This window comes from Harmonia axyridis, chromosome 2, assembly GCF_914767665.1.
Source record: "Harmonia axyridis chromosome 2, icHarAxyr1.1, whole genome shotgun sequence".
Lineage (NCBI taxonomy): Eukaryota > Metazoa > Arthropoda > Insecta > Coleoptera > Coccinellidae > Harmonia > Harmonia axyridis.
In genome coordinates this window covers 62,501,689-62,528,853 of record NC_059502.1, presented here as the reverse complement: position 1 = coordinate 62,528,853, position 27,165 = coordinate 62,501,689, and the positions used below count along the sequence as shown (strand labels likewise).

At 34.1% G+C, this 27,165-nt stretch overlaps 1 protein-coding gene across 4 annotated transcripts in view; it reads right to left on the bottom strand.

Moving 5' to 3' along the window:
* The window catches only part of LOC123673714 (unconventional myosin IC), a 37,180-nt gene extending 10,640 nt beyond the window's left edge, over positions 1-26,540 (bottom strand). Inside the window, exons 1-6 of one of the 4 annotated variants that reach the window (XM_045608356.1) lie at positions 26,522-26,540; positions 4,663-4,794; positions 1,369-1,484; positions 1,238-1,308; positions 364-569; positions 57-239 (exon numbers count right to left, since the gene is read on the bottom strand). In XM_045608356.1, coding sequence (XP_045464312.1) covers positions 57-239; positions 364-569; positions 1,238-1,308; positions 1,369-1,484; positions 4,663-4,788 — 702 coding nt within the window. In that variant the 5' untranslated portion in view covers positions 4,789-4,794; positions 26,522-26,540. Of the gene's footprint in view, positions 1-56; positions 240-363; positions 570-1,237; positions 1,309-1,368; positions 1,485-4,662; positions 4,795-8,420; positions 8,604-22,645; positions 22,994-26,521 lie in introns of those variants that run through there. The other 3 variants (XM_045608353.1, XM_045608355.1, XM_045608354.1) reach the window with 3 other exon arrangements.
* Between the last annotated feature and the right edge of the window lie 625 nt (positions 26,541-27,165).

Genomic DNA, 27,165 nt, shown 5'->3' with positions numbered 1-27,165 from the left:
TTACATAGTGCTTATAAAAGTAGACCAATACAGAATGCAAAAATTAAAAAACTCACCCCATCCGTAAGATAGTAATAGGAATCAAAATTTCTGGATAAATGATAATTTTCCAAATCCTCATCAGTTGCCGATGCCAAAAGCTGATAGAATATGTGGAAATTTCTTTCACCTGTATGCTGACTTATAATTCTAGACTTTTCCAACAGATAACTCAAAACATTGCCACCTACTGGTTTTCCCTATAAAGGAACTATTATTATTTCAAATGCCTCTGAAAATTTTCAATATAATTTTCATAAAATATTATAATTTACCATAAAATATATACTAGAATATTATGGTTGAAAAATATCGTATACTCACTTCAAAATTGAAGATAATATCCATATATTTTCCAAATCGACTAGAATTATCATTTCTGTTTGTCTTGGCATTCCCAAAAGCTTCAAGGAGTAAAGTTGATTCCATCAACTTATTTTTCACCCTTTTAACGTCATTTGAATTCTCAACTTCAGCAATGTATTGGAGAATTTTTTTAGAGGCCTCCGTCTTACCAGCACCTGATTCACCTAGATGTAGAAATAAATCTCATTAAAAAAAAGTGGCGAAAAATTGCTAGATCATTGAGTTCTTCTGTTTCCTTATAAAACTATGAGTTTTTAATCTTCCAGAGGGCACGAAAAAATGCGTTTCTTGCTAACCCCACTTCTACATTTCAGTCCCAAGCAACGAGCTCTGATCAACAAAGGTTTTTCAATAAGAGGTTTAATTTTGAATAGCCTACTATCTGTTCAGCTGTCACTCTTATGTCATCATATTTCGACATTTGAAAAGTGAAAACTACGCCATTACTGAAAATGAACGCATACGCGCTTCAACAACGCATTTAAATTATTTAAATTCACTACAGAATGAGGTAAATTTTGCAAGCCTAAATAAGCACGTTTAGGTCATCGTGATGTGGAAGGAGACGAATTTCATGGTTTAAAAAATCTAAGAACAGTTTATGATGTGAGCACTACTGAGCTTTTCCGAGCAGCAGCTAACAAGGTAAAGCTAGCATGTATGAAAATTTCGATACGGATAGAAATTGAAAGTTCATAGGATAAAATGCGAGTAATTCATTTCCAATTACATTGTGATGCCAGCTTTATGTCAGTATCATAGGATTAATGAATGTTCTATCTGAGTTTTATCAATCCTTCTTATCTAGTTATCAACCAACAATAATTTTCACCTGATATTAGGATGCACTGGTCAATATAATCCTCTTTTAATGATCTGTAGGCTGTATCTGCTATGGCGAATCTAAAAAAAATTAAAAAATCGAAAATATACCTATGCAGAAAATTATATAGGTATACTTACACGTGTGGTGGTACTTCGAAAAAATGTTTACCATTATATGCTTTAATATTATTCGGACCATATATGTTCAGTTCTTTGTAAGGATTCACCGAAATGAGTACATGGCCTATGTACGTCTGAAAATTCAATGAAACGTATTAATTTTAGTTTTGATCTGGAACAGGGTATCTCACTGTTTGACCAATGATCCCTCCATATAAACCTATATCCAATGGTACTTTAATTAATTTTGTTGAGAAAATATCCATTAAATAATTACAGAAAGAAAAACTACTGATGACAAGTCAGGAACTTTTGCGCCCTTCTTCAAACTTCGCGTGTAGATTTTCACGTTAATATACTCAATGGACTAGTTAAGTGATGTTGATAATACTATATTCGACACGATAGAATTAAAATATAGAGCAAAACTGATAAATCATTGAAAAAATTTTGAAAATCCATCAATAAATGATTGAGAAATAGATTATTTAAATTTAAGTATTTTAGAGCGGAACGTCTTTGGTCTCCGACTCGTCTGTGACGTCACGCCACTTGCCTGTGATCGCTACACCATAAATTACGTTTAAATACTTAGCCGCGCCAAGGCTCTCGCGCCGTTTGTAGTTGTACAGTGTAGTTTTAACTCGAGTTTTGTTTTTATGTCACCATAATGAAAGAAGGCTTCGTGAAAGGACAAAGTGACAATTTGCCTTAAATAGATATATTCGCAGTGATGGAGTTTTTTTCTTCAAATCCATCTTATGTCAGTGCTGAAATAAAAGGAGTTAAACTTTTCAAGTAAGTATCTACTTTTGAGTTTGCTTCATCATGGTTCAACTTATAACGATGATTTATTTAAAAAACGTTTCATAAACAGTTTGTAGTTGAGTACTGGTTTTTGAAGTCTATCCATTATCAATGGCAAAACATATATATGTCAGGAGTAAAAAGTAAAAAGAGAAAAAGTAATGTTTACTGCCCGTATAAACATTTTTTTTTATTTCAGCCATCGTGTAACGAACAAAACACGACACGAACGGCACAAGTGATTGTACACCAATGAATTCGTAAGCACTCTGCGAATACCAGTCGCCTCGTGTAAGTGGCGTGACGTCACATACTAGACGCTGCGTACTATGAAATTATTCTTCCAAGCGCAACTTCGAAGTCCCATAACTTTTTCATTTCTAGAGATATTTCAATGATTCTTCCACATTTTTGTTTCATTTTACTTAAATTTTTAGAATTGAACCTTAACAAAATAAAAACTAGTTCATTCGGTCTTGAAGAACGCACCAGAGATATTATTTTCGTATATGAAAAAATACCTGAAAAATTACTTTTTCAATTGGTAGAGATTTCTTCGAAACTAAAGTTCAAGTCTGTATGGTTTCTATTTCTGATCGCGACAAATGAATAATACTGAGGACTAGATTTCAAGGATGCATCAATTGAAAGAAAATAAAAAAATCTAAATGGATCTCTTTCATGAGGAATAGAATAAAAAGCTATGACAAGTCGTCTATCTTTATGCGCAGAACGTTTTCTATCATTTCAACGAATAGTTGGCAATTTACGACTAAAATTCCATGTGAATGATCAATGGAAGGGATACTTAAAGATCGTTCAGATAGAAAATTCAAATTTGATTACAGAGCTATCTGTGACGAATCGTAAAAAAATTTAGCAATGAAACTTTTGTATTTTTTGCTATAGAACACGAATGTGCAATGAAAAACAGGGGTTTTCATTTAAAATTCCAAAGTTGATCTCCTTTCCCATGATGAAAATGGAAGAGGTTGTATCATAAGTAGACTTCCCCTCAAAACCATCAATTTTTATTCAAAACATTTTTCCGTCAGGATTTTGAGATTTTAAACTGATTCAAATTAAAAGAATTACAATGTTTAGGATTTTGATCATCAACCGATAGACGTACAGAACCGAATTTGACGTCGTATCATCATCAGTGAATATAGAATCTTATCGTTTGAAACCAATACCGGCTTAAAATTCGAAAATTATAGACGAAATGCTATCAATTCGGATAATGAGCGCTCAAAAATGACACAATATATCTCATTTTTAAAAGCTGAGTCACCGTTCAAACTGATCCATTTATTGTTGCCATTATTTTTTTCTGATACTAGAATTGTGAATTTCGAGGACCCATGTTGCGGTAAAAATCTTTGTTGTACTATGAATGACATTTCGAATCAATTTTTTTATTGTTGCTTTATAAGTTTATATGATTATGTCACTATCAGTAATTCGCATACAATCTGGAGATCTCTATCATCAAGTAAATAACCGCTGATTAGTATAATAACTGTTATTAGATAAGTGCTACTTTTGTTATTTGTTGCGATTATTCAATGAATTAATGTGTCATCTCGTAGGAATTATTCGATAATATTATTCGATGCAGATATTTTATCGATATTAGTTCAACACTTTCATATTTAGGAGCATTTAATACAAGAGGCAAATCTTAAACCGAATGTTGTCTGATATAGTACCTACAATTAGGTATTAAAAAACTAGAACGTTCAAAATGCAGAAGTTAGTATTGACCTATACAACATTATTTCCATAAAATGATTATATCAGCACCAATCTGTGAGTGCATCGAATTACAGGATTAGTTTGACATAACAGATATCACTGTTTCCTTCAAAAGTTGCCTTAGCAACGCATGCCTAATTGCCGTACAACAGTTTACAATTTTGAAACAATCTTATTCTCATCGATAATTTTCTGACTTTATTTTTAAAGATTGATAAGAAATGTATACATCATGTTATTTATTCTTGGGAAGGAATAAAAGCGATTTTATTTGTTATAGAAATTTCATGGTTCACATTCAAAAAACACAAGTTTGTATTATAACTTCAAAACTAGGTAATTGAAATAAAATACAATTGATGACACCAATGGATTCTATCGAAAAAAATCCCTGTATAATGTTTTGTTCCATGTTTATAGCACCAGTTATAAGAAACTATGAGAACTTTTCATTTCACACCATTTTCCACATTTCCCTTATATCAAGTTGAATATATTGAATTTGGGACACCCGATGCACGTTAGATACAAGTATAGCACTACAGTTAAATAAAAAAGTGGTTTTATTATGATCTCACTTCAAATTTTTTTGCAGTTTGAGAAGCATAAGCATTTTGAGAGCATATACATAGACGATCAATAAATTTCAAAGAAGCTCTAAGTCAGGAGTTTTAATTGATCAAACAATATAGAATAATACGAAATATTGACTACCAATAGGGTTGAATATATGAAATGTATACTCACATAAATTAAATTTTCCTTGAAGCGTTTCTTCAGATTGTTGATAAATTCAGCTTCATCTGTATAATTTTCCAAGAGAACCGCATCCTGGACTCCCACTCGATCTCGGTGCTCTAGTTCTCTCTCCATTTTTCACTGAAACAACGAAGATCTTTGAGTGAAATGCTGAATTTTCGTTGATATGCACTTAAACACAATTAGGATATTTCATATTTGAAGACCTGTATACATTTGTAGATTTGAATACATTTGCCGATTCATTTAACCTTTTATTCTAAATGACTCAATCTTCTGACACTTCTTGAGCAATCACAAACTGATAAGATGTCGATGATATCTATACGGTTTCTGAATTTCTTCATTAATGAAATTTGTTAAAATTGAAAGTGATTCCTAGCTATATTGCTACTATATAGATGTAAAAATAATTAACCTTTAGAGTTAGGGTATAGTAGGTATGTCAATACAAGGTGTTCCTAAATTGGAAGTACAATCGAAAATTAGAAATACCATGAATGATTTTAGGAAAAGGAAGTCCCATCAATATGGGCCCGCAAACGCGTTGTTTTCGAGATACAGGGTGTTTCTTGTTGTACTACTTTTTTGTGATGATAATACGACTTTAGCTTATCTTTATGAATCATTGCTAGAGATGGAAGAAATAAGCACCAAAACTAATAATCATTTATTCTATTCATCAAAGTTTACTGTTTATTTTCCTAAGGATTTCGAGAGGATTATCTCAATTTTTTTTCTCGAAATCGGTAGCAGATACGACCAAAATACAAGAAACCAAAAAGTTTAGTACTAGATTAAAGTTGTTCTTCATATTTTTTTGAATCACCAGTGGTCCAATAAAAACAAGTTCTGGAGAAAAAAATAGGGCACTATTCCAGAAAAAATATCACCTTGAAGATTTATAATATAGAAATTGTCATACCATGTTATTCAATCTCTATATTGGAATCGAGATTGGAATAGCTATGCCTAATTTTAGTTGAATATCTTGAGGAATGCAGATGCTATAGAAAAACTTTAAAAACACCCTGTCTGGATTAATTTTGTTAGATTTTCTGCGGTTGTCGTAATCGACGTCTTCTGATGAGAATTCTGCTTCTGTTGAATTCGTTTTTTTTTTTCAGTTCTAAAGACTGAAGCCATTTATTTGGTACTGCCAAAACAAGGAATAAAGAACATGGAAATATAATTATAGAAGGTTGAAAAAACGAATAGCTTAAAAAAGACAAATATATGAGCACACAGTTGCCTTTAATAATAAAAATAATATGTAGGTGAACCAATGACATGGCCACCTAAATCTCCTGACTGAACACCACTTGTCTATTATCTCCGGGTTATCTGGAGTCAGTGGTCTCTTTCAGAGTCATTAATGAACGAAATACCTATAAGAAGAGATACGCAATAATCACAATATAATTCAACATTTTGAACACATCCTAAGAGAGTAGGAATCGTAATTGATTTTTTTTTGTTAACATTTTCAAATGTATTATTCAGACTTTTCCAATTGTCATTCCATTTGAGTTTCCTTTTTAGTCATTTTGTGTTGAGAAGTATGAGTCAAATATTCAGATCAGTGAAAGAGAATGTTATTCTCTTCTCAATAAAATTTCAGCAAGGAAATGTTTGCACAAACTCGAATGTACAATTTGATAAAGTATTTTGTAGATGTCCTCTCGCCGTACGAAAAATTGAATTTGAACGCAAATTCTTCAATAGCGATTTTAACCCAATTGTGGCACCATTTTCGGCTGAAAATAATTTTTTTTTTTTTTTTATATGATATAAAACCACTTTCTAGAACGTTCGCGCAAAAAATCTACTGATATTCATATCGTTAAAAAATGACGATGGAAATTTGTAGCATACAATGTGATGGATGGATCTGAAAGCATTTTTTGCTATCTCGAAAACTGCAGTACAGAGTGTTTTTTTATTGTTTTTCGAAAAAAAAAAAATTCCTTGTTATGGACCTGGAATTTAAGAAAGAATTTTCTGTCACAGATTCAACTCTCAAACGTCACCAATTTTTTTTTTATTTACAAAATTTACGAAAATTAGAGCCCATTCAAATTTTTCCAAATTTCCTAAAAAAACTAGTACCCCAAAAACGAGAGCCTCAAGGTGACTTCAAATATCATTTTTTTATCACACATCTACACCTGAGCGTTGTCCCGCTGGTCACCCTGGACACTGGACATCCTGTATGGTTGTGTTGACCATAAAACAGTTTTTTATCAACAAGCCAGATGCATGGAGTTAATAGTATGCATATCGGAAAATTATTAGGTGGACAACTTTGCTTCCGGCGTTTTGCAATAGATGTCTGTAGCGGTAAGTAGTAGGCGAAATCTTTGACTATACATATATGTATATCTGATATATAGTCTAAGGGCAAAATAAATACATCGTAGATGTCACACAATAAGCTCAAGTATTTTTAAACATAACGCAACATTTTCTGCTTCAATATGAAGAAATCTGTGTTGAAGCTCATTTAATGCTCTCAAATATCTATGGTGAGGCCGCTATTAGTGGAATAACGTGCCGAAAGTGGTTTCAACGTTTCAAGAAAGGTGATTTTGACGTCAGAGCATGACGGTGGGAGAGTGAAAGTTTTCGAAGATACAGAATTGGAGGCATTACTCGATCAAGACTCGTGTCAAATGCAACAAGAATTGGTAGAATCATTGGAAGTGATGCAACAAGCCATTTCAAAACGCCTGAAAGTCATGGGAATGATTCAGAAACAAGGAAATTAGGTGCCGTACGAGTTGAAGCCGAGAAATGTTGAACGGAGTTTGTTTTCTTTTGCAAAGCATAGACAGAAGGGATTTCTGCATCGCATTGTGACTGAGAACTAAAAATGGGTTCGTTAAGATATTCCCAAGCGCAGAAAATCATGGGGAAATCCCGGCCATGATTCCACCTCGACGGCCAAATTAAATATTCACGGTTCCAAGGTTCAATATTTGGTGGGACCAGCTCGGTGTAGTGTATTTTAAGTTGTTAAAACCGACTGAAACAATCACAAGCGATCGTTATCGAACGCAATTAATCCGTTTAAGCCGAGCATTAAAAGACAAACGTCCGCAACACGAGAGACATGATAATGTGATTTTACAGCTTGACGGAGCTCAACCTCATGTTGCGAAAGTGGTCAAGATATACTTGGAATCGTTGAAATGGGAAGTCCTACCCCACATGCCGTATTCTCCAGACGTTGCTCCCTCGGACTATCACTTGTTTCGATCAATGCCACACATCCTGGCTGACCAGCACTTTCGGTCTTATGAAGAAGTAAAAAATTGGATCGATTTGTGGATCGCTTCAAAAGATGACCAGTTGGAAGAAAGTAGTGGCCAGCGATGGACCAATACTTTGAATCCGAAATGTATAACCATTTTTTTACAATAAGGCCTCGAATTTCGGAAAAAACGGCAATCAGCAAAAAAAAATCATAGTTATCCACCTGTGTAACGTGAATGTATAACCACTTCAGTATGATATATCATAGGATTTTCCGTATTATGTGAAATAGGTTTGAAAAAAATTATTATGTGAATTCTACAGTACTTCAAGGAAATATTTCAAATGTTTCATCAATGTCTTCTAGCCGATTACGAAACTCAATACGATATGAATAATTCAAATTTTGTAAGAAAATAATATATATGCAAACTTAATGATGATGTGCTCGATTTTGACACTTCAAATACTCCCTTATCATTAATACTTACATGTATTATTAAATTAAACTATATGTAAACACACAATATTTATAAATATTTAAAGGAGTAAATATACATACATTTCTTAGCACGATTTGCCGCAGAATATTATCAGAAATGAGGTATAATGGTTTGTGAAAAGTTGGCAATTCGTTTTGATAAGATTTTTATCTCTCGTGACGTTGACTACGAAATTGTCTCCTAATAGATTAGTTGTTTTGTTATGATGATTAATTACAACAAAGGTAGAAGTCACAAAAAAGGGGAAATCTTCCTAAAAGTGTTCACTAAGTTATGGAGTTTTATTTCATAGATCCCGGAATAACTTTTGGTCATTTATATAGCGAAGAAAATTAATGCAAAAAATTGAATTATTAATATATGATATTTATATATTCTTCCAATGAAGTAACTTTAATTTTTCGTACATATTTCTCAAGACGAAAGGCGTTCATTCAAATAGTTAACAATGATAAAAGATATAAGTTTATGCTTATTTGTTGTTGCCATTTAAACTGATGAACCATACTATGCATGGTAGAAATACAAAAGGATCAATACGATTCTGTTGAAAAAAAATAAAGGATGTTTTTTTAGAGCTATAGAAATTCAAATTGGAATAAAACAACGATGGATTTTTCGATTGACATGAATTTTATTTATCCGCAAGATAATCTTGTGGCATTACATTTTAAATATGATTTCTGGCATATGACCGCCACGGCTAGCTCGGATGTAGTCCAATCCGGACGTCCAATTTTTGATGACTTTTTCCAACATTTGTGGCCGTATATCGGCAATAACACGGCAAATGTTGACTTCCAAATGGTCGAGGGTTTGTGGGTTATCCGCATAGACCAATGACTTCACATAGCCCCACAGAAAGTAGTCTTTCTGTGGGCGTGAAATTAGGCGGTCACCAAACGTGTCCTTCAATAGATCGATTGTGGCACGAGCTTTGTGACATGTTGCGCCATCTTGTTGGAACCACAGCTCCTGGACATCATGGTTGTTCAATTCAGGAATGAAAAAGTTAGTAATCATGGCTCTATACCGATCACCATTGACTGTAACGTTCTGACCATCATCGTTTTTGAAGAAGTACGGACCAATGATTCCACCAGCCCATAAAGCGCACCAAACAGTCAGTTTTTCTGGATGTAACGGTGTTTCGACATACACTTGAGGATTAGCTTCACTCCAAATGCGGCAGTTTCGTTTGTTGACCATTCAACCAGAAGTGCGCTTCATCGCTAAACAAAATAAAATGGACGTTGTGCGCGATACGTATTCCGCACAGAACCATTATTTTCGAAATAAAATTGCACTAATTGCAAGCGTTGTTCAGGCGTGAGTTTATTCATGATGAATTGCCAAACACCCGTTATATGACTTCTTGTCAAGTTGATAATTCTGGTGAATTAACATTGATTTAAGAAATATTATTGAGTTATTATTACTAAAGATTGTGCAAAAATTGCCGACTGACTTCAATTCAGTATGTTATCAAAGTTTCCAGGTAGTATGTGACGTAGAACAATACATAAAACAAATCTTCATTTGTTCGGTTAATTCCTTAAAACTGTAGATATATTATGTAATCATTCCTTGAATACAACATCAGATTGGGTTCCCCGACCTTCAAGCGACCCATCTTAACCAGTGAGTCATTAAAAGGTTAAGATACACCGAAGAAGGAAGAGAAGAAATCTTATGTGGGTTGAGTGACTCAACAACGATTCCAAGGCTGTTGACATTAGCGTCTGAGAGATTAATCTGAAAACCAGGTAGGCATGTAACGTACCGTCACCATGCAATGATATCGAACGATATTTCGATCGAAAAGACCATGCCTTGCTTCATGTTTCATGACGTATTCAGAATTCAACTATAACTCTATTCAAGTCGAATCAACAAAATACATACTGATTTCTTTTCCAATAAGAGTTTTCATTTTGAATAGTCCGATCTGGGCAACTATCACATTTCAGGCTCCCATCTTTTGACATTTCATAGGTTAGAACTACTAAATTACTAAAAATGGAACTGAAGGGTGTTTTTTTAGAGCTATAGAACTTCAAATTGCAATTAAACAACGATGGATTATTCGATTGACATGAATTTTATTCATCCGCAAGATAATCTTGTGGCATTACATTTTAAATATGATTTCTGGCATATGACCGCCACGGCTGGCTCGGATGTAGTCCAATCTGGACGTCCAATTTTCGATTACTTTTTCCAACATTTGTAGCCGTATATCGGCAATAACACGGCGAATGTTGTCTTCCAAATGGTCAAGGGTTTGTGGCTTATCCGCATAGACCAATGACTTCACATAGCCCCACAGAAAGTAGTCTAGCGGTGTTAAATCACAAGATCTTGGAGGCCAATTCACAGGTCCAAAACGTGAAATTAGGTTGTCAACAAACGTGTCTTTCAATAAATCGATTGTGGCACGAGCTGTGTGACATGTTGCCCCGTCTTGTTGGAACCACAGCTCTTGGACATCATGGTTGTTCAATTCAGGAATGAAAAAGTTAGTAATCATGGCTCTATACCTATCGCCATTGACTGTAACGTTCTGGCCATCATCGTTTTTGAAGAAGTACGGACCAATGATTCCATCAGCCCATAAAGCGCACCAAAAAGTCAGTTTTTCTGGATGTAACGGTGTTTCGACATACACTTGAGGATTAGCTTCACTCCAAATGGGGCAGTTTTGTTTGTTGACGTAGACATTCAACCAGAAGTGCGCTTCATCGATAAACAAAATTCGACGATAAAATGGACGTAGTGCGCAATACGTATTCCGCACAGAACCATTATTTTCGAAATAAAATTGCACTATTTGCAAGCGTTGTTCAGGCGTGAGTCTATTCATGATGAATTGCCAAACCAAACTGAGAATAAATCACTTGACAGCTGTTTAATCGGTCGCCGGTGAACAGTAATGCCAATTGCCAACTTATATACCTCGAAAAAAAACACCCATTATAAAGTGTACAACTTCGCTACCGCCATTTTGCAATAGATGACTATAGCGGTAGTCACCCCATCTTCCCTATTCAAAATTTGGGGGTGAGGGTTGTAGCAGCAAGGGTTGAAGCGCTATGCGTCCGTAACCTACATCTTAAGTTGTCCCCCTCGAAACAGAAATCGACCTGTCCGAGCATTTCTATCGAAAAACTTCATTTCGTCTGTAATCTCGTCTGTTTCGTTTTCAAATGGCCACCCTGTATATATCTACTCATAAGAATACCAGAATTATAATAGGACGCAGAAGATCGTGTGGAGAATAGAAATCAAAAATGATTCACCATTAGGTACCATGAGGTAATTACTAATGGTAAAAATAAAAGTAGATACTTACATAAAGTTATATTTGTTGTTGGTGAATCAGATCTGTTAGAATATAGGTTTTCAATGAATATTGTGTGAGCAATGCATAATAATTTCAACTTAAAACGTATATTTTCTCAGTTTTTATCTGTTTACTCAGCGCATGAAGCACATATTTCCATCGAATTTTTAGATTCAATACTTGACCAAATATGAACTATGAAACTTTCAGAGTGTTTTACTTCAACATTTCCATAATTTCACTGAGAAGAATCATTGATCGAAATGTCGATATTAGTAGGTATTTAATAAAATGAAAAATTATATATAAAATAGGGATCAAGAAACAATCTATTTCAGACAAGCTTCAATAATTTCGTAAGCAAACAAAACTTTAATTCGTGGAGATTAGTTTAGAAAGTCATTCTGTGTGATAAAGGAAACAATAAACATTTTTGTGCAGATTGCATTCGATTTTCATTGCAAAAACTATTAGACTGATGAAGAGGGAATTCAATATTGATTGAATTCATCAATATGATAGTATTTCCTTTTCCGGGGAAAATGTACTGATTTCTCTCATAAAACATCCGCATTTTTATTACAAATGCACTAGGTAACTTCAGTATAATGCACTTCTCTTCGATAGGTAAGGAAATCATCAAGAATTTCCATTTGATTGAAGAAGCAGTTTGATAAAGAGAATCTAGTGGATCGCAATCATTCAGAGGTCTAGAAAATAGAAGACTACCGATGCGAGTTATATAGTGTATTATTTTAAAAACAACTCGATGAAAATTTCATAATTTAATAATAGCATCTTTTCAAAAAGAATGATAGTCGAATACAGCCAATTTTATAGAAATATTTACCGGAAAAGGCAAAAAGAAGATACATAGCGACAAAATTAGAGGAACCGACAAAATCTCAACGAAGTTTGTAGTTAATTTTCTTTTCTTTTCTCGGAACATTACTATACACATGTCGTGCTCATCTACTTCTTTTTTGCGATATACAGGGGCGAACAAAAAAAATTAGAAATGAGATTTTACTCAGAACTCTAATTCTTATTCAGAAATCAAATGGAAATATTGGAGCTACAGTCACCACTGAAAATGATTTTGTTAGTTTGAGTAATAAATCCAGCTAGAAGTAGGTAATTAAATAATAAGGTAACTCTCAGTTTATATCGTTAAATGATTCGAAATGAATGGCATCGATGTTGTTTCCATTAGTCAGCAATGAGAACCTGGAAAGTGATGTAACAGACACTTATTCTGATTATATAATTAAATTGAAACAGTTCTAACACTTTCATTCTGAATTTTTCATTGGGATCAGTGACCTATACTATTAACCACAATACAATCGGAATGAATGATTAATTCAACCTCTTGTTTTCACACGTAACTATATAGGTACTCAATAACTTTTTCAATCAACTTTCCTTTCCTACTTACATTTATATGGGAAATTCACCTGAGAAATTCAATTTCTTGATATGGTGTGCATTGACTTTTTTTTTGTGTACTTAATATGGAGGCACTGTGAGATTTTATAGGAATAATTCCTAATTATATATATAGATATATTTGTTTCGTTTTTGCGCACTTGTTTTATTTTACCCACATTTCTATGGGTGACTTATTTTGAGCTAAGATTGCTCATCTATGTAAGAGAATTCAAGATGAAATTTTTAGGGTGAATTCATGATTCAAATATATCGGTTGAGTTCGTGAATGGGCAAATTGTTTCCGGAGTTTTACTTTTTTTTTATGTTCTGGTTCCCACGAAAGGAGATATCCTGTAATGTTCAGAGAACATCGTGAGAACTAAGGGAAATAAGGTAGGAATTGGTGTTCTTTTTGAATTTATGAAGGTTATACGCTTCGGGGAACACCTCCCTAGGCAATGTGTTCCAGAGCCTTGCTGTTCGTTGGATGAACGAGTCTTTGAAAAGAGATGTTCTGCAGGTCTCCAACGCAACCACAAAGGGGTGTGAAGACTGAACTTGACGGGTTAACCTCGAAGAGACTGCCAAAGGAGGAACGATTGTTGATATTTCAGAATAGCATCGCCCATGAAAATATCTATAAAATGGAGACAGATCGCTAACTTTTCTACGGTGTTCCGAAGTGGTGAGCGAGTTTGTAAGCGAGGCATCGCCGACGAGACGAATTGCCCTTTCTTGGACAGAATCCAGCAGTTTCAGAACATGCTTAGGTGTCGCACTCCAAACATGGGAACAGTATTCCAGGACAGGTCGGATATGTGCCTTATAAATCATAAGGCTGTGCCCTATAAATAAAGACTGGAAGTGAAATAGCTCCTAGCACGAAACACAAAACCAAGTTTTTGGGATGCACTTTCGGCAATTGATCTCACGTGATCTTCCCAAGAAAGGTTATTGCTGATAGTATTACCAAGCATCGATATGGATGACTTCAAAGGTATAGTTACTCCTGACAAGCTTATGTTGGGCCTACTGAGATCGGCCTTTCTAGAGAAAAGACGTGTTTGTGTTTTGTCTGCATTGAAATCCACCAAGTTATTGGATTCCCATTCAAGAATTATTGCCAAGTCCCTATTTATGTTATTAACATTTCTTCCTCATTCGTTACTGATTTGGCGGGCTGGTATTTGAGCCCTGGAAGAGAAGGCAGTAGGGAGGGTACTATCGTGACAAAACTGTGTATTGGACATGAAGTTGCTCCCAACAGAGCATTGATGTGAAGTAGAAATAGTGTTGGTGCTCATATAAAATGTTGTTTCCAATAATTAAAAAAATATTCACCCAATCAGACTGAAGAAAATCAGTTGCATATTAGTGACACGAATGTAAATTCAAAGTTTCCAAATATTTTAATGATTTCTTTCATTTGGGTTATCTTGATATTGATATTATTAGTAGGAATTGAGTAGAGTTGAGTATTTTTATCCCTCTGAAACAAAACTCCCGGAAAGTGTACTGTCAGACCCCGTACAAAACATGAAATGCGAAGCATTTTTGGCACAACATGTCTGAACAAAAAATGTAGACTACTCACTAGGCTATACAACAGGCTAAAAAAACAGGGCATGTCATTTTAATGAATCGGCTTATTGACATTTTTTGAAGGTCATTTTTAACAAATTGCAGTGTCTTTCGGACCACCTGTAGAGTGATCCGTAACGTAAAGGACCCCGCACGTTTAGTATGGAAAATGGCTTTCCGTGAATTTGGCTGAATTTTTGATATGTTGTAGTTCTTGATGAACTGATCAGAAAAGTCCTTAGCCACAAAGCTCAAAAATGGACAGTTTTCGAGATATAGAGCTTTGAAAATGGATTTTTTGCAATTTTCGGGGTTTTTGCTCATCAATCGAGGAGCTCTCATTTCTGGTTTTGATGGAATTTGGATGTTCGGCGGCCAGAACCCGACTGAGAAATGATCTTCCTTGATTATATTAGGCACCACCATCGATAATTTTTTATACACTGCTCCACATTGGCTATGAAATGAGATAAAAAATCCAAGATCTTCCATACATCTTTTCATGCCACAAGATGACGCCAGAATAATTCACATGACCGAGAAACGACATATTGTGAGATTTTTTTAAGAGAGACCATAATAACTGAATCCTAATATATCTGATGTCCAATAATATCAAATATGTTAGCCGAAATGTTCATAACCGGGTATCGTGAGCTGTAATGGATGAAAATGGGAAAATCATAATCATATATCCTCAGGGATAACAATTGTGATCACTATTGATGTCATTTACATATGATATGTGATTTGTTTCTCACAAATCTCGATAATCTGACAATGGGGTGCCAAGACATTTTCCTCAGAATGTCTCGAAATTGATGATAGCATCTTACAGACAAACGAATCCGTGAAAATGTCTGCAGTTTTGATGCAATATAGTACTATGCGGGTAGAATATAGAAGTCCAAGTGTTGGAAGCTAACTATGAATGGAACTTCCGATATTAACCCACGAATTCTTGAAAATAATAATTTTTTTTTTCTATGAACTTTTTGAACTCCACACATACGAATGAATACTATCTAATAATATGATCTTTGGCAAAATGAATGAGTAATAATTGATTGTTTTTGATTGATCTACTCATTCATTTTGCCAACGATCATATTATTAGATAGTATTCATTCGTATGTGTGGAGTTCAAAAAGTTCATAGAAAAAAAAAATTATTATTTTCAAGAATTCGTGGGTAAATATCGGAAGTTCCATTCATAGTTAGCTTCCAACACTTGGACTTCTATATTCTACCCGGATAGTACTATATTGTATCAAAACTGCAGACATTTTCACGGATTCGTTTGTCTGTGAGATGCTATCATCAATTTCGAGACATTCTGAGGAAAATGTCGTGGCACCCCATTGTCAGATTATCGAGATTTGTGAGAAACAAATCACATATCATATGTAAATGACATCAATAGTGATCACAATTGTTATCCCTGAGGATATATGATTATGATTTTACCATTTTCCCCCATTACAGCTTGCGGTGCTTGGTCATGAACATTTTTGCTAACATATTTGATATTTTTGGACATCAGATATATGAGGATTCAGTTATTATGGTATCTCTTAAAAAAATCTCACAATATGTCGTTTCTCGGTCATGTGAATTATTCTGGCGTCATCTTGTGGCATGAAAAGATGTATGGAAGATCTTAGATTTTTTATCTCATTTCATAGCCAATGTGGAGCAGTGTATAAAAAATTATCGATGGCGGTGCCTAATATAACCAAGAAAGATCATTTCTCAGTCGGGTTCTGGCCGCCGAACATCCAAATTCCATCAAAACCAGAAATGAGAGCTCCCCGATTGATGAGCAAAAACCCCGAAAATTGCAAAAAATCCATTTTCAAAGCTCCATATCTCGAAAACTGTCCATTTTTGAGCTTTGTGGCTAAGGACTTTTCTGATAAGTTCATCAAGAACTACAACATATCAAAAATTCAGCCAAATTCACGGAAAGCCATTTTCCATACTAAACGTGCGGGGTCCTTTGCAGGAGATTTGAAAACTTTTCGGAAATGCAATAAATAAATATTGATCTTCAGTTAAAACCATTATATCCTTGAAATTTGTCGAAAAAAGTGTCCTACGTCAACTATACTTATTTTACAATGTACTATCACCCCCAGAAAGCTCAGTACACATTTTTGACTCACCCTGTATATAAATAATGACAAGTGGGTTATTTGGAAATAAGAATTTCATGGAGATTACAAAAATGATATAAAAATTTGAAATTAAAAACTTGGTGGTATTGTGTTTCATCACATTCTGACTACTCAGGCTAGTCAAAAGAATTAAAGCTTGTGCGCTGAGTAATGTAGATTACGTCAAAATTTGAATCATTCTCTCAACCCAAAATTTGGAAGAGTTATCGACTCACCCTGTATATGAGAGGTAATTAATTATGTCATTGTTGTCGGTTATTGATATTGGAATTTGAAATTTCTGTTTAATCTCAAGCTGGCAGTGAAAGCTTTCAACATTACCTATTTAAATATTTGATTGATTCGGTCTTCACTTGATGGAAATTCATTTTAAATAAATAATAATAAACTGCTAATTTCCACAGAATTTTGTGGAAATTAGCAGTTTATTATTATTTATTACCTATTTATATTCGAGTTATTATTTCACACGTCCAAAAAGTGGAAATTTTCAACGTAAACTTTTATATTGTGGTGCAAAATAATGGTGATAGAAACAAAAAAGGAGAAGTGTCTTCATTTACATTGAGGCGAGTGACTTTCTAATGCAAGATGTCATGGTTTCAGTCGGAGGCGATAAAATTATACGACCTTTTGAAAGTATACATATATATTAATCTCATCTGAACCATATGCTATGATGACCTAGAAATCCTGTTTCAAATAACAAAATGAGAAAAACGTTCACGACATGTCAGGAGCGTCTGAGCGCTTGTTCAAATTCGTATTCGTGTAATTTTTCAATATACTCAATACTGAATACACATTTGAATTCAAAACGTACTACTTTCATAGCGATGTCTCATAAAATATCAGTTTGCTGAAAATTCAATTAACTTTATTGAATTCTAGCTAAAGAATTTCTACGAGGATGTTTTTACAGAAATAAAAAAGGTTCAACAGAAGAAAAGTAACAGCAATATTTCGAGAATGAACATTCAAAAAATTGTTAATTTTATGCAGGTAGGCAGCTAAATTATATGCAACATACGGATGTTCCGTTTGGTCTTCATGAATAAGTTCATATACATTCTTGAATATCGAACACCTTTAGGTATATCTGACAGGTGCTTATTCTATAGCCAGCTGTCGATAATAAAACCTCTTTAAATTCGAAAATTATAATGAGGAACGAAGAAATGTCTACAATTTGACTTGGTGATTGAAAGTTACCTAGGGTTTTAATCAGATAGATTCTTGGAAAAGAATTACTTTTTTCGTTTTAGCTGTATGTTTTTTTCTCCATAAAACCTCTGAATACCATATACAGGGCGTTTCCAAATTAGACGTGAACCTTGGAGGAGCTGTTAGTATCACTCATTTGATGTCGATTGAGCCATATTTATTTATAAATCAACAGTTTCCGAGATATTTGAGTTCTTGTGTTTTTCAAAAAGTTTCTCACCTCACTTAATTTTTTTTCGTTGTTTTCTACGTTGAAGTTTGATTTAAATTTCGAATTATTCTCATCAGAAAAAAATGTGATATGTATGAAAGAAACAAAACTATGCTATTTTAGATGTAGAATAAGAATTATTATGATTTGAAAGTTGGTGTATGAAGAAAAGAATAGTAAATTTCGACTGCAACTTTCGAATTCCACAATTTTTGTATAACAATTTTTTTTTGAAACTTGTCAAATTCCTTCTTCATTTAATAAAAAAGTTTTCATTAGAATGTAGGAACTAGTTTTCTTTCAGCAGATTTTGATTTGAAAGGGGAAAGACGCAAAGAAAGGAAAAAATGAATTAATTATATTCTTATTGCAATCAAACTCAAAATTTCAGTGGAAAAAGTATTCAACAATTATGTTTGAAATGACCTCCATCATTCCTTATACAAACACGTGCCCTCTTTCTTATTTCTTCAGTTGTTACTTTCCGTCTGAAATTTACTCTCAATCCTCTGGCCACTTCGTCTATTCTAACGGTGTTAGAACCGGACTTCTCAATGGCCACGAAAATAATCCAAAATTATAATCAAATTTGGTCAACGTAGAAAACATTGAAGAAAAATGAAGTAAGGTGAGAAATCTTTTAAAAATCAAAAAAAACTCAAATATCTCGTAAACTGTTGATTTTTTGTTATCACTAAATATGGCTCAAACGACAGCAAATGAGTCATGCTAACATTGCTAACGCATCCTCTAAGGTTTACGTCTTATTTCGAAACACCCTGTGTAAGATTATCACATATAACAAATCCTTGTGAAAAACGTGCAGTATTCCTTTCAAAATGAATAGGTATAATTATCTTATTTGAACACAACAGTTTGGTGTGTCTTCAAGTATCATACATTCCATGAGAAAAAAAGCGTTCAAGCACTTAGGTTAAACGGTGAGTATAACCGCACAATAATGAACCTCTTTTGTGGTTTAGTAATAATGGGTAGAGACCTTAACAGTATGTTGTTTTAACACCTCACGATGAACTCGTTACGTTGACAGTTCCAGGAAGAATTTTGTCAAGAAATATAGCGGTGTAAAATAGCCGAATTAACGTGCCATCACTACCATCTGATTATGTCTATTATTTTGACAGGTCATGTAAAAGTGGAGCAAATGAAATTTGTAGAATAATTCTCGGAAACGCACCAATATTGTATTTTAAAAATCGAGTTTTTAGTCTATTATTATTAGTTATTACTACGGAGTAAGGAATATTCATTTAAAATTATTTAAATCACAATTGATTTGTCGTTTTGTATACCACTGGAAAATTTCAAAACTCCGATGGAGCATTATAAAAAAATGAAATTGACCCTACATATAACATAAATTCCATAAAATCTCGAATAACTCTTGAATTATTGAATTTTGGAGCATAATCATGTTTGGACATTAACTACCCTCACAAAAAAATAGAGTTCTAATTTGAAAATCGAAAGTTATATTCAAATTTTGTTCACAATTTTTGGCAGAATATTTGAAACAACCTGTGATGATATTGCTCAAGTTCAAGATATGAACGATATTCCTACATCATTCTAGTTTGAGAAGGTGAATTTAGTATACTTCAATTGAATAAATGATATTATTATTGTTATACGCATAGGATATTCACAGTAAAAATAATTCACGTAATAGTGACTGAGGAAATTCTCTTTTTTTTGCGGTTTTTTCTTAATATTTTGAAAACTATAAGGACTAACGCAATAATTTAAGCAAAGAGTAATTGAAAATGGAAGTATTGATAATATCTGAGACATAAAATGAAAAAAAAAATTTTTTTAATTCTTGTATTGTAGTGCCGGAACTTCGAAAATATTTTAGCTGAATAGGTCATCATGAACAATGTCATATTCCGAATTTTCAGATTTCAAATCGGCCCCGTTCTCCAGAAACGTCTAATAGGCCGTCGAACTTGAAACACCCTGTATAGGGTGAACTGGAGTTTCCCAACCACGTTCAAAAAGGTTTACCAATTATCCGTTTTTCCAGTATGGGATAAGCGAATTTCTGAATACTGATCTTTCATTCGATTTGTCGAAAGATGCCACTGAAACTGATTACAAAAGTACTCATCAGTGATGCTCTGACCTGTTTCCAAAAACTCATAATGGGCAATCCCGGCTGTTGCTTACTCAACCTACAATAAAATCTTCCTGGAGACATTGAATAATTTAGTTTTAAGTATGTGAGGTGTGAACGGTTTACGGCAATTAACAATAACATGGCCTAATTTTAGAGAACAGTATTCACTTTGCTTCTCAAGCTAACAATGTTCAAGAAAAGAATTTTTAGCGTTTCTGGTCATAGAGCCAACTCTAAATTAAGATTTCATTCCTAATTATTTTGAATTGACAATTTTACTGACAGTTCAAATTCATAAAAAATGAAATGGTAGTACAGGGTGTTTCACGTAAGCGGTTCACTGGATTGTGTGGCTTATTCTTTGAACAATATTGGGAAGTGACCCATCACAATGATAGTATTTCTCAAAAACTATCGATCCAAGGCATGGAAGGTTATTGTGGAAAACCCAAAAAAAAATTTTTTTCGAATTTGACTGACTTTAAAATAAAAAGGTCTAGGGACTATTTCCCACCAATTGTTTCTCCATTTGAACTTCCGGTTTTCAAGAAAATAAGAGGCAATAAGTATTTTTGATAATATTGTTAATTTAACTAATAAAGAATGTTACGCGTTACTTTATGAGCACACACAAAACTATTGTATTTTTGTCCACCCTGTACCAATTGGAATCAACATGTGTTACATTTTTGGAATCAGCTCAGCTATAGTAATCGGAAAATTGAGACAAAATGAGGGTGTACCATTTAAAAAAAATGACGGTGCCGTCATTACTCGAAAATAATTCACCCTGTATATTAGATTATTATTTTAAAATACGGTAAATTAAAATAAAAAAATCGACATGTTTCAGGATTATTTCTTGAAATGGTTTGTTCACCAAAAAATGAATTTGTTCCATACTTTACGGACGCAGTGTATATGAAATTCCTCGATAACGTGAGTTATGTAAAAATTCAGCAATTCGTAGATTGCACATGGATTTCATGATCTGCTAACCCTCCGAACTATATTCATATTCATTAATACAACTGGTTCGCTTCAATTTTCATCATATACAGGGTGGGTCTTTGACTTGTACATATATTTCAACCGAAGATTCCTGAGGTCTAAAGTAATTTTTTTCTTTACTACTTTTTCTGATTCGATTTTATTTTTCTCTCTTAGTATAGCGGGCATTTTGAAGTTAATCGGACTCTGATAGAATTTTATGTTCAGAAAAGTTTCATCACATTAATTAAAACTATATTCCGAAAATCACTTTCTTCGATTCCATTCCATTTGCGAGACATAACGAAAAATTACATTTTTTTATGGATTTTCAACAGCCTATATCTTTTCAACCGAGCCGAATCGAAAAAAAAATGTGAAGGAAAAAAGTATTTCTTTTGAACTCAGGAATCTTCGGTTAGAATACATGTACAAGTCAAGGACTCACCCCGTATATTCAGGGAGAAATGCCAAGATATACAAGAAGATCGGAATTTCTTGAGATAGAATTCATGGCAAGAATCCAAAAAAAAAATGCATATTTGATTGAAGAAGTCTAAGTACTTCTTGGTTGCGAAATACTTGTGTGAAGGTTCATGCGAAATTTCGAAAAAAAATCACATGAATACTAACGTGAACAAGCGCACAAAAGTCCCTAACTTCACGTCTGGGTTTTTTCTGATTTTTTGTTCAAATTCTTGTTCTAAACATTTCGATCATTCAAATAATGAAATTCATAATTTGTGAAATGAAATTTGAATTCATCAACTTTGACCAGTAATTATTCTTTCTTGATTTCCACTACTTTTCTTGTATTATTCATTTGAAAAATAAGAAATTGTCGACTACCAGTCGAACTGATACGCAAAGAATTTCTCAACAGAGTTTCCCGACTAATCGGAAACTCCAATGGAAAACATTTGGTGTCACAGTTGATTCAACAACAATGATGCTACTTTCATGACTCAATCGGGTTATGACCTTCGAAAGGGGAATCAAGATTTCCTAAAATGTAAATCAAACCGGTTCGAAAATGTTCACTCTAGATTTTTCGTCTCCTTTATTAGCAACAGCCTAGTTTTAGGCGCTAAACAACCAGACATCCGCATAAAAACTCACCTCAAAGCAGCGAATCACAAATAATCCCATAAGACACAAAACGCACACAGGAGCGTAGACACCCACATTCACCCACCCGATAGCGAAATGTCACCAAAAACGCCGGCGTTTCAACGTACCTACACAGGCAAGCGGAAAATCATACCATACAGGGCTTATAGCTTGCCATTTGGGCACGTGTGGCCAGCAGAAAATGTCAAATCCCTCGCTTCGAAGTTGACGAATCGCGTTGAATGGCAAAAGTTTTAAACTGCTCCTCTTCTCGCCGACGAACGTTGTTGGGAGGTTGTGGAAGGTGAAAGAAAGCACGGAACGCCAATGAAAGGTTACCGGCATCGCCAGGGATATCGATACTTGGTTTACTTGTTCGCTGAGGAAGCGTCGAAGTGCACCTGGTCAGGAAATCCTCAATTTTCACGTCGTAATGTGTGCAGAATACGGTTAATTTATGTCGATAAATGTTTAAAGAGAAACAATTAGAGGTGTTGGCTATCGCCGTGTTCAGGGGCGTACAACGAGGGGGTTATTGCGGAAAAAATTGCAAGCTTCTGTTGTAAATCGAGAAAGAGATCATTCGAAAAAAATCAGGAAAGCATTGACGTTAAATCTGGAGCTTTTGAGCGCTACGGTCATGTATGCACGCCTTTGGTAACCAGTACTAACCACAGAAATGTGTTTTTAACGGGTGTTTTTTTTCGAGGTATATAACTTTAAGTTGGCATTACTCTTCAAGAAGGCAACCGATTTAACAACTGTCAAATGATTTATTCTCAGTTTGGTTTGGCATTTCATCATTGTGCGTGTGTGTAATCGGAAAAATCGGTTATTCTCGACGATGCTGCAGTTTTGGTCGACTGTGAACTGCTGTTGATGGTTGTGGGTCTTATTGTTACGGGTTGTCACTGTTGTTATTAATTTTTGGACTGATTACTTGCCATGCTTAATACATGTATCTATATTTTATTTTCTTTTTCATTATCTCGAAACAAGTGTTTCTACACTTATCGAGACTCAAATGTTTGTTCTTTGATATTGTTTGTGTATTGTTTATCCTGTGGATTTCTGAATAAACATAATTATTATTATCATGAATAGACTCACGCCTGAACAACGCTTGCAAATAGTGCAATTTTATTTCGAAAATAATGGTTCTGTGCGGAATAAGTATCGCGCACTACGTCCATTTTATTTTGTTTAGCGATGAAGCGCACTTCTGGTTGAATGGCTACGTCAACAAACAAAACTGCCGCATTTGGAGTGAAGCTAATCCTCAAGTGTATGTCGAAACACCGTTACATCCAGAAAAACTGACTGTTTGGTGCGCTTTTTGGGCTGGTGGAATCATTGGTCCGTACTTCTTCAAAAACGATGATGGCCAGAACGTTACAGTCAATGGTGATCGGTATAGAGCCATGATTACTAACTTTTTCATTCCTGAATTGAACAACCATGATGTACAGGAGCTGTGGTTCCAACAAGACGGCCCATCATGTCACACAGCTCGTGCCACAATCGATTTATTGAAAGACACGTTTGGTGACCGCCTAATTTCACGTTTTCGACCTGTGAATTGGCCTCCAAGATATTGTGATTTAACACCGCTAGACTACTTTCTGTGGGGCTATGTGAAGTCATTGGTCTATGCGGATAAGCCACAAACCCTCGACCATTTGGAAGACAACATTCGCCGTGTTATTGTCGATATACGGCCACAAATGTTGGAAAAAGTCATCGAAAATTGGACGTCCAGATTGGACTACATCCGAGTCAGTCGTGGCGGTCATATGCCAGAAATCATATTTAAAATGAAATGCCACAAGATTATCTTACGGATAAATAAAATGCATGTCAATCGATTAATCCATCGTTGTTTTATTGCAATTTAAAGTTCTATAGCTCTAAAAAAATATCCAAGGATGATGCAATTGGTGCATGAATGAACGAGCAATCAAAAGTTCCTGACTCACGTAAGGGTTTTCCTTATTTTTCTTCAATATTCTGCTCGAATTTGTTATTTTTAACATACTTCTTACCCCTGTCGAATCTGCTTCATACAAAAATATTCTCTTCGAATATTTCGCATGTGCAATGCGATATATTCGAGAATGCATTTCAATTTACATGGTAGGACCATGCAACCAATTTGGATTAAGCCAACGTTTCATCTATACAGGATGATCCAGATTTCAATTCAATAACTTCGACGTCAGATAGTAGATACAACTCAATTAAATGCCACCTGGAAGAATTTTTGTGAATAGTATTTGCTTTGTACTCGATTATCTCGAAAATGGTGCTTTCTAGAAAAATAACTCAAAGGCTTTTTTTGTAATATAGCTCTATTGATTTCAGAAATGAAAAAATTTTTTCGAAAAAAGACAGTGTTGTGTGTAGATTTCCAATAAGAAATAGATCATCGCACCCCAATATCTACGTCACTGGAGACACATAACCTAAAAATTAAAACAATTAATGTAATAATACAAGAGTTATAAGTAAAAAACTGACTTTTTTTCAAACTTCAACACCCTGTATCTCAAAAACAAAACTTATTGGAATATATGTTTATAGGACTTTTTTTCATAAAAGTGTTGTTCTATCCGACGCAAAAGTTATTGCACTAAAATCTTGATCGCCCTGTATATTGAGATTAAATCAAGGCTGTAGACAAAAAACAAAAAAAATAGGTATAGGTAAGTTGAAATATGTATGAATGAAAAATATCTATAAATAAAAGGTAGCAAAACAAAAGTTAAAAATATTTGCTCACCAAGTTCATTCAGTCGAATAAAGATGATTATTTTGGGCACAGAGAATATTAAAAATTAACAGTAAAACTTTGTGTATGTATAAAATTTTTTCATACGTCTATGATAAAAACTAAGAAAGAACGGCTTGAACTCTAAAAAATCTATTATAAAATTGAAATCACTGTCAGAAACAAGGTGTTGAACGAGTGTTATTTTTATTTTCATATACAGATGTCATGTGTTAACATATTTATGGGATGTGGAATTCACTATACATAATATGTCCAATATATAAGCTTATAATTGTCTCATTTAGTTTCATAAAAATCATTTCGCTTTTACAAATGGAAATAGAAGGTTCTTTCCATTTGTTTCATAATCCACTATCTTCGCGTTGTCAAAGTCGATCGCATGAACTTCTGCAATAGCATCAAATAAAAACAACATGCGTAAAAAGGAGGTAATGATTTAAACGAGAATTATACCAATTATTATCTCAACACTCAAAACTGGAATATCACCAAAAATTTCAACTATTAAGGAATTAGGGCTGTTGAATCCTGGGGGCTGCCTAGGGGGTGATACCCCTCCGAAGAAACAAATCTTTCAAAATCAGAATGAATTTTTGACTACTTCACCCCTAGATGTTGAAATTCCCTCCAGGAGAAAATTTTCTGGATTCAAAACTGCTGGATACAGACGAGCTGAAATTCGCGTGTTGAACCATCTACACTTTACACTCTTTACAGCCTAAACGGGATATTTAAACCACATTCCATTGATATCGGATAAGAATTGTAGAAACTAAGACACAACCGATAGACAAATACGAAACTAAAACTTTCCAGAATTTTCTTAAATGGATTTTGTGAGTAGAAAATTTTAAATCGGAAACCAACAATTTTTTCCCATAACTGATCACATCAATGCTTCCACTACGTTTGGTGGACTAGAAGACAAAATAAACAAAGAACAGATACGAAATTTACTTGAATTTACCTTCAAAAGAATTTAATAAATGGTCAACTTGTTATTATCCAATTCTTTTCATATAGGTAAACATGAAAATTGAATAGATTCCAAATAAATGCTCTCGAACATAACATTCGCTTATCTAACTATGTACCTCTTCGAATATCCCACATATCACTAAACACAAATGTGAATGAGAATTAAATCTATCAAATCTTGTTCGAATTAAACGAGCAATCGGAAACATACTTGCTTCTGTCTAATTTAGTCAAGGAAAACAGAATTGAATGAACTAATTCGTTGGTCATTATCCACTCTTTCTACGAAAATTCTTTCCGGTAACTTCGTCATCCCGAATGAACCTAATTTGCAAGATATTCGTGAACGTTGATAAAAAATTTTTCCTTAGAGTTGAAGAATTATGTTCCTTCTTATCGGAATTTCGTAGTATAATAAATTCTTATCGATTTTCCTTATGTGTTGTAATTACCAGGAAGAAATCAGATTGACCAAAACATTCGGTGTTTACTATTTCTAGCCTCTAGTGTTTACTTGGAATACACACTCAGTTCCATCATTATCGAAATTAAGGTTCCTTTTCAGTCAGTATTATACAGGGTGTCTGGTGAGGAATGGGACAACGTTTAGGCGGTGATGAGGGATGTCTCAAGGAGTGAGAAAATGCCATTTGAAATCATCTGAGGTACATGGTTCCTGATATACAGGGGGTTTTAGAAAAAATGTGGAAATTTCAAATGACCATAATTCAGGAAATGTGAGAGCTAATCCGATGATTTT